Raw genomic sequence first — 18,625 nt, 5'->3', positions numbered from 1 at the left:
TATATACGTATATACTGTATAAATATATATATATGTACTGTATAATCAGATGAGAAGGACTGTTTTTTGGCTCATCAAGTGAACCAAATACCTCATCATTGATTTGCAACATTGCATGTTATAAATAACAGAGATATTGCAAAAACAGAGATATTATAGGGCTACTTACCTGATACATAAACGATTAAGCAAATTATGTGACAGGGGGGCATTGTCTGTTGAAATAGGAAGAAAGGTTCCTTCCCCAAACTGTTAACACAAGCCTAAATCATGAATATTACTCTAGTCCAAAAGTACCGGAGTGTTTACACAGATATCTCCATTACATGTTGTTATACAGTAATGTGTGTCATATATTTGCAGGTGTGTTGGGCCGAGCCAGTTTCATTGGCTCTTCCCAGAACTACAGCACCCTCCTGTTGGAGGAGGGGGCCGGGCTGCTGTACGTGGGAGGCAGAGGGGCCCTGCATGCACTCAACACCACCAACATCTCCGCAACTGCAAACCTCACAGTGAGTGTCACGGTCAGATCGCCACAGTAATTGACAAAGAAACAGCCCAAACAAACCCCCGCTTCACAAGTTTTCGCCCATAAGTCTTAAAGGAGGACAAACTAATAATAGCCTTAAGCAGATTGAGCAAATCCCATTGTGTTCCTCCAATTTTATGGATGTAGGATTAAATACACCAGGCGTTTATTCAAGGGTTACTGAACAGAGTCAGAACTCAGTGTTGCAGCCAGAGAATTAAGTGAGCTGTCTTCTCTTTAATCGCTTCCTGTTTATCACATGCACACACTTGTTTTCTTCTCTTCATCTCCCCCTTCTCTGTCCATAAATCTTTCTATTTATCTATCTGTTTCCCTCTCTATTTATTGAGCTGAGTCATCCTTATTACCCCCTCCCCGTTGTTTGCAGATTGATTGGGATGCTTCTCCTGAACAGAAGAAGCAATGTCTCAACAAAGGGAGAAACAATCAGGTACACGGCTGCAGCTCGACTCTCGCTTTTTATTTTGATGAAATTCTTTATTTGCTGAGTAATTATAGGAGAACATGAATTAAACCATTTTGCTTTGTGATGTGTGGATTGCTTCTGACAACAACAAAGATGAAACGTCCTTTCCATTGCTTCTTAATCCATTTTTTCCTAAAAAGAAAATCACACTCATTAATTGAATATTTGCATGAAATAGCCTATACATGAAGTGGATTGACTAGCCTATCTTCTCCAGTTCTTTCTTATTGTGGAGCCAGAACTAACCAGTTTTTCTCTGTTCCCTGCAGACAGAGTGCTACAATCACATCCGCTTTCTGGAGCGATTCAATGAGACTCACCTATACGTCTGTGGAACAAATGCCTTCAAACCTCTTTGTGCTTACATAGTAAGAGCGTGCGTGATTTCATTTTAGTGCAAGCATGAGTAGAAGAAAACAAAGGACTTGAAATGAATAATTGTCTTTTCTTTCTGTCAGGATGCAGAGCGGTTCAGATTCTCCTCCGGCTTTGAGGAGGGCAGAGACAGGTGTCCATATGACCCAGCAAAGGGATACACTGGCCTCCTCGTAGGTGTGTGTCCCAAATTAGCATTTCCTCTGTTCCATATACAGCATGAGGGTGTAGTCAAAGCAGCATTCATTCAAAGGCATCATTAGCCTTTATTAGACTAAAGAGGAAATATGTCTTCGGAATTAAAATGGTTGACCTTTAGGGCACAATGATTGGTCCCCACTCAAACAAAAAGAGCCTGTAGCCATGCTTGCTGCTTTGTGAGGCTATATGAAATGCTAACATCATCATGCCAAGTGTCTGTGAAGAATCTCATTCATCCAGGTCAGGATATATCCAAAGGGGCTAAGTTAAGGGCAACTGGACTCACTTTAGAAGCTCACAATGACAATTCTAACATGCTTATGTTTAGCACATGATGTTGCCTGTTCACCATCTTAGTCACTGCTTGCTAATCAGCCCTAAAGTTCATCCGAGCCTGATGGGAATGTCCTTAGTTTTGCAAGTATTTGCTCATAAACTAAAGTTCTGAGCTGATGATGGTGCTGTAAGAAAAGTCAGAGTATCACTAAAGTTATTGCAATTCCTTTTAGGGGAACATGAATGCCTGAACCAAACTTTATCGCAACCTATCAGATATTTGAGACATTTCATTTTGGACTAGCTAAACCAGCTGTAGCTGTGGTTTTATTTAACTATTTGAAGTTGATCGCTTTGTGAAGCACTTGGTAACATAGTTTGGAAAGAAGCTTTGTAGATAAAGTTAATTACTTGCATTACTGGGAGAAAACACCAACAATAAACCTACAAATGACTGCCAGGAGGAAGATGCTCACTTGCTTTGTATAACTAAGACTGCTGAAGACTCATATTAGTTTAGGCTTATCATTGGAATGCGAGTGTTGTATTAAGACAGACCTGAATACATCTGAGTCCTTTATAAGGCAATATAATAAAATATAGACTCAAGGGAAACATTCAAACATTCTCTTGGTTCACTTTTAACAACTTAAGCATGCTAGGGTGTGTGTTGAATTACTTTACCAAGTATTACACCCACATTGAGTGATAGGTCAGTTTGCCTACTTACTCTGCAGTGTGCCAACTGTTTTCATTTACATCCTATTTACCTCAGATTGCCAAATTTCCTTCTGTTTTCTTCTGTTAATCAGACGGTGAGATGTTCACGGCCTCTCAGTACGAGTTTCGCAGTTCTCCAGACGTGCGCAGAAACTTCCCCTTCCCCATGCTCAGGACAGAGGAGGCCCCCACCCGGTGGCTCCTGGGTAAATACATGTCACGCCAACACGAGTCACAGAAGGGAGATAATCGCTGAAAATATACATCAAGTAACGGATAAGTTAGTGCAAATAACATTGCATAATTCCACTTGCAGTAAACTACTAAATGGAATTCTTGCAATTTTTTACATTTTTAGCTCAAATTGATTGACTTGGAGATTGAAAATCACATTAGAAAAATTGCACTGCACTGCAGCTTTAACGGACTTAGTTGTGGCAATTCAATCATACTTAAAAGCTCCATCTTTGGTTTCCAAGGAGACACTTCCCAGGCTGTTAATAGGTATGTGTTTGGACATGTGGATCTGAGTGTGTGTGTGTGTGTGTGTGTCGTGTTTGTATGTGTACCAGAGGCAGATTTCGTGGGCTCCGTGCTGCTGAAGGAGAGCATCAACAGCTCTATCGGTGACGACGACAAGATTTACTTTTTCTTCACGGAGAGAAGCCAGGAGCAGATTGCCTACCCGAGCCAGACCAAGGTGTCCAGGGTTGCCCGAGTTTGCAAGGTCAGAGAGAGCAACTAACCCCAGATACTATAAACCATAATCCCATTAATGGTTTGGAAAGTTAATAAAAAAAATAAAAATCTCATAACAGATTTATAGTGCCTGCAAGGTCATGGAAAGAAAGTGTTTAAATGAGGGAGAAGAAAAGTCAGCATTAGAAGTGCAAAAATGGCGGGATTATTTAATGTTTTACGTCATTGATACAGATGTAAATGGATTTAAGGAGACTTTCTGTTCTCGATTCTCCTCTCTTGGCTGCCATTCTCCTCTTGCTGCTGAATGAACCAGCAGTTGGGTGTCTCTAATCTTGGTTTCTTTGCTGACGGCGCCACACTTCTGTGCCACACTGTTGCCAGGCAAACTACAAGTCCTCCAACCTCCACCTCCAATGGAAAACCATCTCCCTCTCTTTATTGCCATCTTCCCCTATTCTACTCCTCCTCTTTCTTTTTTCCCCCTGTCACCTTATTTCAGTTGCCATCAGTATCCCCGGTCTAGACAGCATGCCCAGCATCTCCTCTCTTTTTTTTCTCCCTGTTGTGTCTTTTAGCCATTCATGGTGATGTAATTACCATCACAGCATGCTGTTGTGCTAAAATCACGGTTGCAGATTTTTTATGGGATCAAAAAAGTGTCTAAAAGACTCTGAGCTGGTGAAGAAATGTTCAGAAATAAGATCAAACCCCTGCAGTTGCAGTCAACCTTTAGTGAGACTGTGAAAAAGAATGTGAACAAAAACGAATGTGAAAGCTACAAATTGACTAACCACTTAGCAAATGTTTAGCATCTGGAGTTAAATTGTCCAAACCAATCAATGCATGCTGCTGTCAGGAAATGTCACAGCTAATTAAACTTAACAAGGAGAAAGCTAAATGTGTATTTCCAAAGATTTATTACTTCATTTCTTTTTTGGTTCTTTCTGGAGATGGTTAACCACAATTTACAGCCTCTTTTGACAAATAACATTTTGGCTTCCTCACTTCTTTAAAGTGATTATTTTTGTTATTTAGACATGGTTGTATCTGTACGGGAATGTTCATTCTGCATGTATTCAGACATGACAGGCGCTTTAGAAAACCGCCACAATGCTTGCGTGATATTTGGCATCTGGTCCGCGAGAGGAATTGGTATTAAAAAACTAATATTAAGGAAGAAGATTTGTTCTCTCTTAGACTGCGTAACTGATGATTTTTATATATTCAGCTGTTGAAACCATAATTAATCAGCATTGTTACTGCGAGGTATACAAATGTGTATGTGTAGATATTTTTTTACATTCATAAGTCTTGTCTTTACATGGTTTCACATACTGTTCACCTTTACACAGTATTGCACATGCTCACAATTAGACAGTAATGTTATTTCTGAGCTTTTTTAAATCCCATATACTTAAACAGTTCATCTCCTCACAATTCTCTCTACATCTAAAATAAGTCATTTCTGAAAATACGTTTTGGACTCCTCAGCTCCTCTCTGTTTATCAGCTCGGTGGAGTTGTCCGAGCAGTCGAGAGTGTAATAACTCAGTCTGAACTAGGCCACGGCAGCACATGCAGATGTCGAGCTGGTCCCCAGCTCAGCCCCGTGGAATCCAGACTCCATACTGGTTGGAGGCAGATCTGCAGATGGTGATGGCCCTGGCAGTAGCCTCTGGCCTGAATCCACTGAGGACTTGCCATTTTTTAGCTTCCTAACTAGTTGTCCTCTTCTGTTTCTCACTACCCAGCCAGACAGCATCTACTACTTCTGCAACCATGACCTATTTTCACAGAGAAGGGTGTATATTACATGGAAACAAGATCTTTTCAGCAACAGAAAGAGCAGGAATTAATGCAAATCATCATTACCAGTTGATTACTTGCGTTAAGACAATTATTTTGTATTACAAGTTGCCTGAAATGTTATGTTTGATATGCAAATGAGGTAATGTCTAATTAATTTGCATACATTTCCAGAACAGATATCAGAACATAAAATAAAGCCAGGTTCAAACTTCTTGTGTCTTTTTGTTGTAATATAAGAGTCATAGAGCAAATTACTTTTCATCATTCCATAAATCAGAAAGTACTGTCAACAGCAAAAACAAATCTATTTTTACCTTGATTTTAGTAATAAAAATGTTTATCCATCTGTGAATGATATATTAACAAACCCCTTAGTGAAAACCTTAAGAAAATAGATGGGAATAAAAATGGAAAAGTTGTGTTATTGAAGTGCAGATTTCTGGCTCAGAGTATGAGAACAAATTTTATTTTGTTTAATTGTTATTTTATGACACACATTTTTTATTGCAAACCATTATTTACAGACACGATATCTAATCAAATTTTTAACATCCTTTAGAAATCCACTTCATGTCTGACTCAAAGTGCTTCCAGCATGTTGTCTTGGCTTAATTTCCCCAAAGGGGTATCTCGACAGTACTACGCTTGGATTCTTGACTCTTATCTTCTTGGATTTACGTCATGACAGCTCGATGACCCGGACGATGCTTTGAGTGACATAGATTGTAATCTATCAGTGCATCCCTTTAGCTCTTTCCACAAAAAGAATCTCATATTTATCTCTAAAAGAGATGCTTCTGTTTTCTCAGTGGCATCCTCTCTGCCAACCCCAAATCGACAAAGGTTTAATTCTGTGAGAAGAATGGGAGTGGGTGAATCTGTCTGCAGTCTTTTGTCTTTCACTTTTACCAAAAATTCAGTTTTTTTTTTTGATGGGACTCTTAATGCAGGCATTTTTATGTTCCTCACTTATGTGCCATGTCAATTTAGGCTACTTTTTTCTTTTTGTGTGGGAGGTTGAGGCTGGTAGCAGAGCATTTTAATGATCAATATACTCCTGCAAAAGACATAAACAAAGAAAAGTGAAGGGCTGTAATTGCAAAAAATAAAGAAAATAAGTCCGTTTTTTTCTCTTTTCTAAATGAGGTGTGCTAATTTACTTTAGCAGGTGGAGATTTCTTGCAGCTTCTCCTCCCATTGCAACCAAACTTAATTGCAGCAAAATGTGCTTAAGTAGGCACTAGCTGTTATGGTTGTAAGTGTCTGTTTCCTGTTTTATTTTGAAGTCTCTGTGTTCTCCCTAGACTTGTCTTGTATTACTTCCTGTCTTGTGTTTCCCCGCCTTGTTTTCCTGCTCTTGTTCTGTCTCTCTTGATGTGTTCCACCTGTTGTATCACCTGTCCCTTGTTAATCCTTGTTATCCTTGTATTTAGTCTCGGTGTTTCCCTTGTCTTTTAGTCATTTTGTCAGGGTTTGTCAGGAATTAGCGAGGCTTAGACCCAAATGCAGTTAAGACGAGAGCAGAGTTGCGTTCAAAAATGTAATAAGCAAAAGATATACAAAAGGTGTCCTGAAGTCACAGACAAAAGATGCCTCCAAATATACACAGAGGGGTAAAACAGGAACATGGATACCAACTAGAACACCGGTAACATACCTCACAAGACAAGACCATCACGACACGAAAGAACCCGACATACAGAAACACACTTACAAGAAAAGAAATCCAACAAAAGACAAGGGAAACATAGAGACTAAATCCTAGGGTAACAAGGACTAACAGGGGACAAGTGATACAACAGGTGGAACACATCAGGGCGGGGCAGAACAATCAAACAGGTGGGGAAACACAAGACAGGAAGTTAAACCGAACAGGAAACCGAACGTACAGACACTGACGATCTCTACGTGATACGCAGGCATATGCAGTATACCCACTAAGAAAGAGTGTGTAATTTGGCAAAAAATGCCAAATTACACACAACAACATACTTTCCATTATATTTTTGATATGTTTTGAAATGTCATCTGTGTTTTTCTTCTTCACATAGGCTAAATTAAGGAATTTCCGCCGTAAATTGGTGTATAAAAGTGTATCCAAATACAGGAAAGGATTGATTGCTCAAAGATTCTCTGGGTAGGACACCCACATCCCCTATTATGATACGGCCTCCCTCCCCCAAAGCCAGATTCTTGCCAATATATATATACATAGAGATCTAGAAATGGACTTCAGCGTTGATTTAAAAGAACTGTTTCCTAGGATTTTGTTCCAAATTGGTGGTGCATAAAAACTAATCGCTGCTTCTCCATGTTTAGTTCTTCTCTCAGACTCTGAGGACAGAATTCGGACTTGTCCCAGAGGCTCTGAGAGGTCCTGATGATTCATAATGTTGCAGCAGATCAGGAATGAACCATTTAGTGCTTTATAAGTACAAATGTTTTTTTTTTTTCTGGTTGCAGCTTCTCCACTGTGGAGACATGCTGCTTCTCTCTGATTTATGTCATTGTAAATTGAACACTATGGGGGTTTTGGACTGAAGAACTGGTTGAGCAAAAAAAGAAATTCTTTACAAACGTCACCTTAGGTTCTGGGAAACATTCAGCTCCAGTTTCATAAGACTTCACTTCCTCCGCTCCTCTTTATATGTTTATGTGTACATTATTATATATTTTTTTGTAGATGATAATATCTTTGTTTTACTGTTATTACAATAACAGGTTATTGAGCATTGAGGTGTATATGAGTAGGAGAGCAAATTTGTGTCATTCGAAAGTGTGTATGCTAGAATATATCAGCTCAAGTGACTTTATTTATTTATTCATCCATCCATCTCCTCTTTGCTTCAGAATGACTGGGGTGGCCAGAGGACCCTGCAGAGGAAGTGGACCTCATTCCTCAAGGCCAGAATGGTGTGTTCAGTCCCAGAGTATGAGCTGCACCTCAATATCCTGCGCAGTGTGTTTGTCCTAGAGGGTCGAGAAGCTCAGAGCAGCATTTTCTATGGCATCTTTGGCTTCGAATGGTGAGACACAACATCAAATTCTGCTTTTATTAAAGTGGCTATTTGTAACTATCGTGAGCTAAACCGGATTACATTATTACTGTCACTTTGTCACAAGCCAAAGCATTAAGAATTTGTCGTAGCAACCAACGTAATAATAACTTCAAATTATTTAGTACAGGGGGACAGGGGAAAAGGAAATAATAGGCCAATACAAACATGGACTAATACGAATAAAACATCAGCGCTAAATGGAAGGGGAACGTGATTTAATGTTTGCTACTGATGTACAACCACATCGCACAATATATAGTTATTTTACAAATGAAACAGACATATTACAAACCTGAGGGCTAATGCAGGGACGTTTTTGTCATCATTTACAATCCCATACCTGTCTCCATCGGTTGAAAGCCAGACCAAGATTGACTCGGTTTTCACCAGTCATCTATAACTTTCCCTTTTAGTTTTTAGTAGTTCTTCATTTAATTTCCTTCTTTTCTGTGATGGTCCTGTCCCAGTATCAGCCATCACTACAGCAGATAACTTCCTCTAGCTCACCCGGTAGAGCGCACCCGCCATGTAGGCTCAGTCCTTGTCAGCGGCCCGGGTTCTGGAGGCCCTTTGCTGCGCGTTAGTCCCTTCTCTCTCACCCATTTCCATCTCTACAGCTGTTCTAAATAAAGGAAACCCTACAAAATATCTTTAAAAAAAAATATATATATACATATATAATAAGGCAGGTGTAAAATACAAGAAAAAAAGTTATAGTGCAGCAGTACAAGAAATGGACTTCAGCGTTGATTTAAAAGAACTGTTTCCTAGGATTTTGTTCCAGATTGGTGGTGCATAAAAACTAATTGCTGCTTCTCCATGTTTAGTTCTTCTCTCAGACTCTGAGGACAGAAATCTGACTTGTCCCAGAGGACCTGAGAGGTCCTGATGATTCATAATGTGGCAACAGATCAGGAATGAACCATTTATTGCTTCATAAGTAGATTTTTTTTTTTTTCTGGTTGCAGCTTCTCCACTGTGGAGATATGCTGCTTCTCTCTGATTTATGTCATTGTAAATTGAATTCTATGGGGGTTTATGGACTGAAGAACTGGTTGAACAATTTTTCTCAATTTCTTTTGACATTCTACAGACTGAACTGTTAAAAAATGATCAACAGATTTATTGAAAAATGAGAGCAATCATTGTTTCCAACCCCTCAAAGGGAGTTGTTATCAAAACAGAGCTGCAGTCAGAGCTGATGTGACCGTGTCAGAGGACGATGGCTGCCAGCCGGTGGAATATCTGGCAACGATGCAAGTGTGTATTTATGCTGATGTGCAGAGTCATGCTGCATAAAACTGTCCCAAGGGTATTTCTTCTAATGGAGAGGATAGAATTACAACGGGACAGTAACACTATCTATTACTCTTTTGGCATTTTCTTTTTTTCTTTATTTTTACTGCTACACTTTCTTTTGTGCCTATTGTCTGTCTCCTCATAGACTGCAGCAGCTGTCCTTTCTTTCTTTCTTTCTCTTTCTTTCTTTCTTTCTTTCTTTCTTTCTTTCTTTCTTTCTTTCTTTCTTTCTTTCTTTCTTTCTTTCTTTATCTCTCTTTCTTGTCTTTCTACATGCTGGTTTTTCTTTAAACCCACACACACACATATACACACACACACCTGTGTGAGTAGTAGTAGTCGTCACTATGCATTACACTCAAGCATGCAACAGTGAGTAAACCCCTGAGCTCTACTGCTCACCCAATTTGAAGACAGATTCAGGTTTCACTTCAGTCTCATTTTACTCACTTGAATGCCTTTCAAACCTGAAATGGGCACACAATGGACTTAAGAATGTGACGCACACATTTTCCACCCATTACTAATCTCACCTGTAGGGTTTAAGATTAAGGGTCACCTGGTTCCCAACTTCCAACTCATGCTGTCGTTATGTTGATAGATAAATCTTTTCTTTCACCAAAGCCACAAATGGGCCTGCTTTATTCCTGACTCACAGGGAGTGGGTATTTTAGTGCTGTGAGTGTGATGTTGAAAAACAAATATTTCCTATTGGAGTAGATGACGGGAGCAGCTACTGGAGATAAAGATGAGAAATTACACACTTGTCAATGATGGCACTCCCACATTTCCATTCAAGACAAATTAATAAGATCCAAGAGGGAAATGTGATCTTAAAAAAACAAAACTTTACCACTGTAACACCCCCAGTTTTCACAGAATAGAGAAGAGCAGATTAGTGCCGATCTGTGATGTGAAATTCAATCTGGGTGGCAGTTACTCCCCAGATAATAAGCTCTCTGTGTTTATCCAACTTTTTAATCACTTATTCTGACTGTGTCCTCTGGATGTGTCTTTTGGGGTGGTCGTGGTGGGGGATCGTCTTTCAGGAAGAATATCAAAGCATCTGCTATCTGCCAGTACGCCTTCTCTGATGTGCGGAAAGCTTTCGAGGGCCAGTACATGGAGGTGCAGGACTCAAAGTGGAGGGAGTACACGGGAAAAGTTCCAGAGCCAAGACCTGGATCTGTAAGCTTCATCTATTAAAACCACTCATTCAACCATCAGTAGAGTATTTAATGCACTGCTCATTTCTCTGTCTCTGATCTCTCCGCAGTGTATAACAGATGTGCACCGGTCCCAGGGCATCAATTCATCTCGAGACCTCCCAGATAATGTCCTCACTTTTGCTAGAAGGCACCCACTGATGGCCGGCCAGGTGCACCCAATAGGGGTGCGCCCACTCATGTTTAAGAGAAGTGTCAACTATGTTAAGATAGTCGTGCACAAGGAGACGGCTCTGGATGGAAACATTTATACTGTTCTGTTTTTGGGAACTGGTAAGTTTTGCTACTAAAAAAAACAAAACAAGGTATGAATGGGCTTGGAGTGGAGTTCAGAAGTCAGGTTATGGGATTTGTTGACAATGTGAAAAATATAGAATAACACCATCCTTCACAGAAACAGAATTTTATACAGTACTCAAGTATCTTGTTTGACACTTGGTTGTATCTTTACTTACAGATGACGGGTGGCTGCACAGAGCTGTAGACATTGATGGAGAAATGCACATCATAGAAGAGTTACAGCTGTTTGAAAAACCCCAGCCCATAGAAAGCATGGTCATATCCTCTGCTCTGGTATGTGTTTGTGCATGTAGAAATATACAACAACAGAATGAGAGTTTAAAGATCACTTCCACCCAAAAATGGGTTTTTCTCATGTTTATGTCATGTAAAATGTCTGGACTTGACTATACTGACTTGTATCAGTGCAAAGTGTGTCACTAGAAAGTGTTTTCACATTCTTCAGCTGAAGGGGGAGATGTCTGTGCACTTTAAAAGGTGCTCCAAGCAATGTCACACATGTTTTAGGCTACAATATTACATGTCACATACAGCAAACATCTCCTCGCTATCCACAAGCTGCCTGCCCGCAGAACACACTGTAAAAAAAACAATCTCCGTAGAGAGTCCCTTTTCAGAGTAAAAAAACAAAAAACACGAGTTAAACTAAATATTCATCACAGAAGAATATTTAAATTTAGACTCGAGCAGTCTTACTCATTGTGTGGCTCGTGAGCCTCTTGTGGCTCGCCAAGCTTTTATTTATGGCTCGAATGGCAGTACACAATAAGGTAAAATGATCATGCAGTCAGTAAAGATAGATATATCAGCTATAAGATAAATCTTATTCTATTCTATAACAGACATTTTATATTAAAAATAAAAAATAGCCAAAACAGTGGCATTAAAAGATGAAACTATAGAATAGAAAAGATATTTAAACTTGCTCTGCCATAACACTGAGTTGTATGTATGTTCAGGGATGTGTCCTATTGACTTTGTCCTGTCAGTGTGGCTCTCATGAAAACAACTGGCCTAGACGGTACTTTAATAGCCTGTTTATGTTCAAGTAATGTAAATTAAATCTTTTGATAACCATCGTCTGGCTAATTAATACATTTTTATTGCCTACTTTTTTACAAACTACAAGCAAAGGTTTTGGTTGTGGCGCACTCTACAGCAACAGGGACTTTAATCAGGATGCATTACATAGCTTATGTTGCATATTGTAATTTTAGGCCTTAACTTAGTTAATGTTTTGTTTTGCAGCGGAGTATCTATGTCGGCTATCGCTCTGGAGTCGTGCAGGTACCGATGTCTGCCTGTCAGAGGTACACTTCTTGCTATGACTGCGTATTCGCCAGAGATCCGTTCTGTGGCTGGGACGGGAGAGCGTGTGTGGAAATATCATCACGTGCACCGAGGTGTTTGTTGACGCTTTTTGACAATGTTTTTAACTTTTTCATATGTGTTTTTGTCCCTTTTTTCAACACTTTTGTCACTTTTTTAACATTTTCAACGCTACGTAACATTAAGTCATTAATTTTAGTTTTACAGTTATTTTTGGAATGTATGGTCAATAAACCTAATTTATAGGAAATTAAACCTAATGTTTGAGTTAGAAAAGCAGAAATTTTGAATTATTCGACTAAATTTAAAGGAATGAATGTTGATGGATAATAACAGACTGGAATAAGTCAACTTTTGCTCAATACTATTTCGAAATCACTTCAATTTTTTTTTTTCAATGCTATAAAATTGAATAAGACGCCCCAATGGACATGGAATCAATCATGCAATTTTGGGTAAATACAATTGGGTAGTTAAAAAGAACATGGAGGTCAATTTGACCCGAGGACAACATGAGGATTAAAGAAAGTAGAGCACACACTGACAAAGTGCTAACAGGAAAGAAAGAAAGATTTGAGAGGAAACAATCCAGACTCTTGCTGAGACAGATCAATTTACATTGCTTCATCACAGATCCTGAGTGTACATCGCCCTAAACCTCCTCTGCAGCTCCACCTGTTTGTTCTCTGTCTGCTGGCCCATGCGTTTAGATCGCAGCCATAGAAATGTTCAAAACTTTACTGTTTTTGTGCTCTTTCATGCACAAATAAATAGTGACATTGTATACCTTCAATTAGATATTAGCCTAAAGATTTTGCCAACAGTAAATAACCCTTCTACATTATTAATGTAACTGTGGCAAAAATATGATGAACTGTTCAGGGAAAATGATGGCAGGATGATTAAATACATTATTATTGTTAGCCCGTCTTGAAATGAGTAATAAACCTACAAATAGAGATGAAGTATTTTGACACAGCGTACAATTTTTGTAGTAAGTGACCTTTATTTTTTCTTCTGGGCCCGACAGCAATACCAGAGTCTAATTAATTATTTATACAGCTTATGTTCCCTTTCAACTGAATTTCTATGAAATCAGGTCTAAGACAATGCAGTCGACCTGGATTTCTCCCATCAGCCCTGTTCAGCTCAGCAGGAGCTTCTTCTGCAGTTCAGCATTTAGGTCAAGTGTAACTCAGCATCTCAAACAGTAAAGAAAAAAGAAAAAATACGTGAATTTTCCAGATTGTTTTACAGAGCATAACTTTGTATTTAAGTGTAGTACTTGAGTAAACGTACTAAGTTATATTCCACCACTGCTTACCTAGATATTAGATGAATCCAGGAAAATTAAATCCAGTGCAAAAAAAAAACTGTTTTTAGTTGTAGCCTGGTGACTGGTTTCAGCTGGCACATACACTCGTGAACGGTACATATTATAAGCCCCTTCCAAACAAACACACACACATTCTCAAATACAAAAAGATTGCTTTGGCCCACTCATGTGCTGGGGAGTGTTTGTGCCTCTCTTCATTCACTCTGCATGATTGAGCACCAGACATCTTAATCTCCATTATGGCAGCAGACACATCAGCTCTCCTGTGGATTTGTTCGGGTGGGGGGGATACTCACAATTGAAAAAAGCTGCAAAAGGGAGAGAGGGATCTTACCCTTCCCTGTTTAATCTGCACAATGTCCACTGTTTATTCATGGGAGGCTGTTGAAGTACATAGAAGGGGATGCTGTGGCAGGATTTGTCTTTGCTACTACTATTCTACACTAAACTGGGTAAAAGGAAACTACATACTGCATACTGCCTGCTGCCTGCTCTGCCTGGAACCTTCTGCAGTAAGATCTAAAATTGGTTTATCTTTGTAAATGCAGAAGCTAGGTGTTCTCTGTTCTGGCTGCAGATGTTTTGGGGTATTGTAGAATTTTTTTTGTCGTGTTAGCCTCATTAAGTTGTTGTCTTAGTTATTTTTATGGTTTTACACCACTCCTGGGATGGAAGAAAATCTTTATTGTAGAAATGCCGCTGCTGTTTTTATTTACACATTTCAGCACACATTTTCATTTGGTGTTTTCTGTATTGTGTTGCTGGTTTGAAACTCATTCTTAATGCTGCCTATCTTGGCCGTAAAAAAAGAGATGTTTAATCTCAACGAGGCTTTTCTGGTTAAATAAAGATTAGTTAATAGTTTTTCAAAATTACAACTGAATTTGAAATCCCTTCATTTCAGATCAAACCTTACTCAGGATATCTTGAAGGGAATCAGGGGCTGCAAGGAGAATTCAGGAAACGGTAACAACATGCACACACACACACACACACACACACACACACACACACACACACACACACACACACACGTACATCCATTATATAACGTGAGTCACTTTTAAATTTGGGAATGTTTAGCACTTTATTTTGACTCACATCCATTTCTTCTGAATAGTGTGCCTGCCTCACACACAGATAAAAAAAATCCAACAGTTCTTTTCTCTGCTCAAAAACTCAAGCATTTAGCAGCTTTTAAGGGATTTCATTAGGTGTGAGCTCCATACCCACCCCCCAGGTCCCAGCATGCACATTTAATCAGTTCCTCTCTTAATGGAGGTCAGGCATTCATGCTGAATGCATTGCAGCGCTCACTAAATTTAAAAAGGCTTATTACCTTTGCTGGAAAGTGATGCAGAAAGGTTGAGCCGCACAGGTGGCTCACCTGCACTTTGAAAATGTAACCTTTGTGACCTGACAACTCGTTCCATATTAATTTCTCTGTCCTGCTGCACTGCTGCCTCTCTCACATTCTCCACCTCTTTATCATGCTGTCTCCACCTTTACTCACTCTTGTTTCATATCTATTTTTTAAGCTGCGTCTCATGTCTCATGTTCTCTCTCTCTCTCTCTCTCTCTCTCTGTTGCTCAGTGGTCCATCGGCGGCGTTCTGTGATGTCTGGTGATGACGTGCTTCTTCAGTGCGAGCTGCGCTCAAACCTGGCAACTCCGCGCTGGACGCTAAATGGCAAAGAACTCCAGGGATACGGCCTCAATTCGGGCTACCGCATCGGCACAGATGGTCTCCTCATAATCGGAGCTCGTTCCCAGCAGAGTGGGTCTTATCGTTGCTTTGCCATGGAGAACTCCGTCTCCGTCCTGGTTTATCTTTACACAGTCAGGGTGCACACGGACGCGTACTTCCCCGTGGAGACCACAGCCACAACTAACCCCACAACAGTTTCCAGCCCGACTGTTTTATCCACCAGCAGCCCCACTGAGCAGCCTCTTCCCTCACCACCTGCCCCACTGCCTCCTGGAGCTGAGTTCCAGACCTACAGACACATGGAGGCCGTGTACATATCCCTGGTGGCGGTTCTTGGAGGGCTTTGCTTGGTGTTGACTGTGGTGCTGCTTTATGTGAGCTTCTGCACCAGACGGGTCTCTCGGAACCGAAAGTTCTCCCAGCAGGGGCTGCAGGTCCTGGGTGGGTCTGAGAGAAAAAGGAGCTCCCATCTCGAACTCAGAACCATCTCCAGCCACTGCAATGGCCGCCAGGGTCGTCGCTCCATCTCAATGACAACTTTTGGTGACATAGGTGATGGATTCCTCCAGATAGTTCCAGGTGAGGGCCAGTTCTCTCCGTGCAAAACACCTCCTCCAGCCCCTCCTCTACCTATGCCACCTCCGCTGCCCAACACGGACTACACCAACGGGCTGTCAGCCACTCTGCCCAGCGTGCTGAGGAAGATGAATGGGAACAGCTACGTGCTGCTGAGGCAGGCTGACCACGAGGGCATGTCTCCGCTCTACCACTCCTTCACAGAGGAGCTCAACAGGATCCTGGAGCAGCGGAAACACACACAGCTGGACCTGCAGCCTGATGAGAGCTCCATCTAGGACGTCCCTCTCAGTCCTTGTTGTTATTTATTTTTACCCCAACTGTGACCCGTAGTTGTGGGAAGAACTGACTGTATGAAATGCTGCTGTTATTTACCCAGTGTCAGAGTACCTGCAGGTCGTGTCCTCACCTAATCTGACATGTGTAGCCTCCAGTGTCTCCCATGACAAATGGCCCATGATTTCACTTCAACAATGAACAACACTAACCAGAGATTGCTATTCAAAAAGTGGAGCTGTGAAAAACTTGGCCATAGGCTGTTACAAAATTACACAATGGTAACGGAACGATGGTGGTTAGATGATACAAAAGCGCAGAAGTGCAAAATCTGGCCAGCCAGGAGGGGATAACGTATTTATGAGACTGTGGGAGTGTTCAGGAAGTATTTAGTGCCATGTAATATTAGCCCTCAATGGAGCAGAAAGTGATACTCCACCCAAAATGTATCTTTTGTGCATTGTTGCGTTTGGCTACAGTAGGAAACTACCTTTCACCTACCATGCCCACACTGAGAGCCGTTCCCTGCGTGTTGCAAGTCTGATGTTAGGATGTTCCTGTTCCATGGTCTGGGGGAGAACAGGTTTGACTGACCCCGTAATCGCAGGAGATGACTCTGTATCACCCATGCCTTTCATGAGGCTGGTGGGGATAGTAGTAGATAGTAGACTGTTTCAGCTGCTTGGCCTCCTCTGGGTTTGGGCGGATTTTGGGGTTCTTTTGTGGACAAAAGAAATGCATCCATCCAGGATGAATTGGGTGGCATCCCACCTCCAGGTGTCTCGCATCAGTGGCTAATAAGGACACGGACACTTCTCTACCCCATTCCGTGTGTGACGTCAGAGCTGACCATCCAGTCTCCTCCTACAAATGCACTTACTTACCCAACTGAAGGACCTCTTAACATTTTTTAAACAAGCTCAAGCATTTAACAAATACATGATTATGTTACAAGAATGGTTTAAGATTGTTTTTCAACAGTGAAAACGTGTCCAAATAGGAATCCATTTTAAGGCTGCAACTAACTTTTTTCCGTTTATTTTTTAGCCTAAAAAATGTGAAAGAATAGGAAATAGTGAAGAATGCACATCAAATTTTTGACCAACATCTGAAATCCCCAAAATACTATTATATAATACTATTAGAAATGATACCACAGCAAATCCCTGCAATTGAGAAGCTGAAACCAGTGTTTGACATTTTTTGCTTCATAAATGACGCTTAACCCAAATAATTGTTATGAATTCGATCTGAATACAAGCTTTTGTTCTTTTGAAGGAGCAAACTACTCGTTTTACGGCAGCCCTTCAAGCCCGAGGGTGGCTCCTTCTTGATACTCAAGAGATAGATTTAAGAAGGTGTTAGAGTAAACGAGAGCTCAGGTGGTAAACAAATCATTTTAATTTTATTTTTTAAACCACTCTTTCGTCATTTCTCCTGCCCTTATGTAAATTATAATACTGTAATTACATCACTGTTTCAGATGTGAGAAGCAGTTTGTTCTGTCAGTGCAAGTGGCAAGAGCTGTGGAAGGAAATAGACACAGCTGTATGTAAGGCAGCTTAATTAGTCGATTAAAGACCATTTAAGGTGCAGTCAGTTTGTGGTCCGATTGATTGATTTCACTGAAGACCACAGACTGGCTTCAGGGCCCAGAAGGAATACACAACGCACGCTGAAAACAAACGGTTGAAATGCTGTTAAGAAAATTCTTATTCGTTGTTTTATATTTATACAGCTAAACATAGATATACTTTGTCTTTTTCAGACTGAAGCCCTGTTTTTGTACGTTCATTCATCACACCTTCAAGACGTTGCATGAGTTTCATGCCAACACTACATTCTTTTAAATGATTTTACAAAGAGGCAAAATTGTTTTCCTACTTATTAAACGTGTCCTCGGCTGTGAAAAAGCTGCTGGTGACGATTGAATCGGTCTAGGAAGACCTTCACACATGCAACCCACAAAAGCATGCTCAGTGTTTACCTGACATCAGAGCAATGCCAAAACAACAAGAACTGCAGAGCCTACAGTATTTCCTTGGCAAGGTGACTATGATTAAATAGCACATGTATAACTTTGAGGGACTGAAATGAATCTTTGAGTAGTTTGTAAATGTGTCACTTTCCAGTAAAGTGTTGAATCAGCTCTTGTAGCGGTGGCTCAGCAGCAGCCCTCTACGGTGCATCTGTCAGAGCGTCGCTGACAGTAACAGGGGTACTTGGCTTGCCACCACAAAGAGAGGACGGGGGCTTCTTGTCTGTTTGCATAGAGCGCTGTTGTCTGTGCAGGTAGAAGCAGACAGAAAACATTTGACCTAAGTGTCTTGGTTAGCGATGCAGGAAACAGATGATGATACAAGGAGGCAGCAGCTATTTTGCACTTGCAGGTTTTCTGTTGACTCTTGTCTGCCTTGT

The 18,625-nt window shown here is 40.6% G+C and overlaps 1 protein-coding gene across 1 annotated transcript in view; it reads left to right on the top strand.

Annotated features, from left to right (window-relative positions):
• sema4gb (sema domain, immunoglobulin domain (Ig), transmembrane domain (TM) and short cytoplasmic domain, (semaphorin) 4Gb) overlaps positions 1–17,814 on the top strand; it is a 32,474-nt gene extending 14,660 nt beyond the window's left edge. The window contains exons 3-15 of the mRNA XM_034860184.1: positions 364–512; positions 918–980; positions 1,286–1,384; positions 1,475–1,568; positions 2,681–2,794; positions 3,161–3,315; positions 7,949–8,124; positions 10,506–10,644; positions 10,733–10,955; positions 11,140–11,255; positions 12,231–12,385; positions 14,552–14,613; positions 15,242–17,814. Of these exons, the coding sequence (XP_034716075.1) occupies positions 364–512; positions 918–980; positions 1,286–1,384; positions 1,475–1,568; positions 2,681–2,794; positions 3,161–3,315; positions 7,949–8,124; positions 10,506–10,644; positions 10,733–10,955; positions 11,140–11,255; positions 12,231–12,385; positions 14,552–14,613; positions 15,242–16,209 (2,513 nt within the window). The 3' untranslated portion in view covers positions 16,210–17,814. The remainder of the gene's footprint in view (positions 1–363; positions 513–917; positions 981–1,285; positions 1,385–1,474; positions 1,569–2,680; positions 2,795–3,160; positions 3,316–7,948; positions 8,125–10,505; positions 10,645–10,732; positions 10,956–11,139; positions 11,256–12,230; positions 12,386–14,551; positions 14,614–15,241) is intronic.
• Positions 17,815–18,625: the final 811 nt, after the last annotated feature.

Source organism: Etheostoma cragini, chromosome 21, assembly GCF_013103735.1.
Source record: "Etheostoma cragini isolate CJK2018 chromosome 21, CSU_Ecrag_1.0, whole genome shotgun sequence".
Lineage (NCBI taxonomy): Eukaryota > Metazoa > Chordata > Actinopteri > Perciformes > Percidae > Etheostoma > Etheostoma cragini.
Note: the sequence above shows the minus strand (reverse complement) of the source record. Positions and strands in the feature narration are given on the sequence as shown.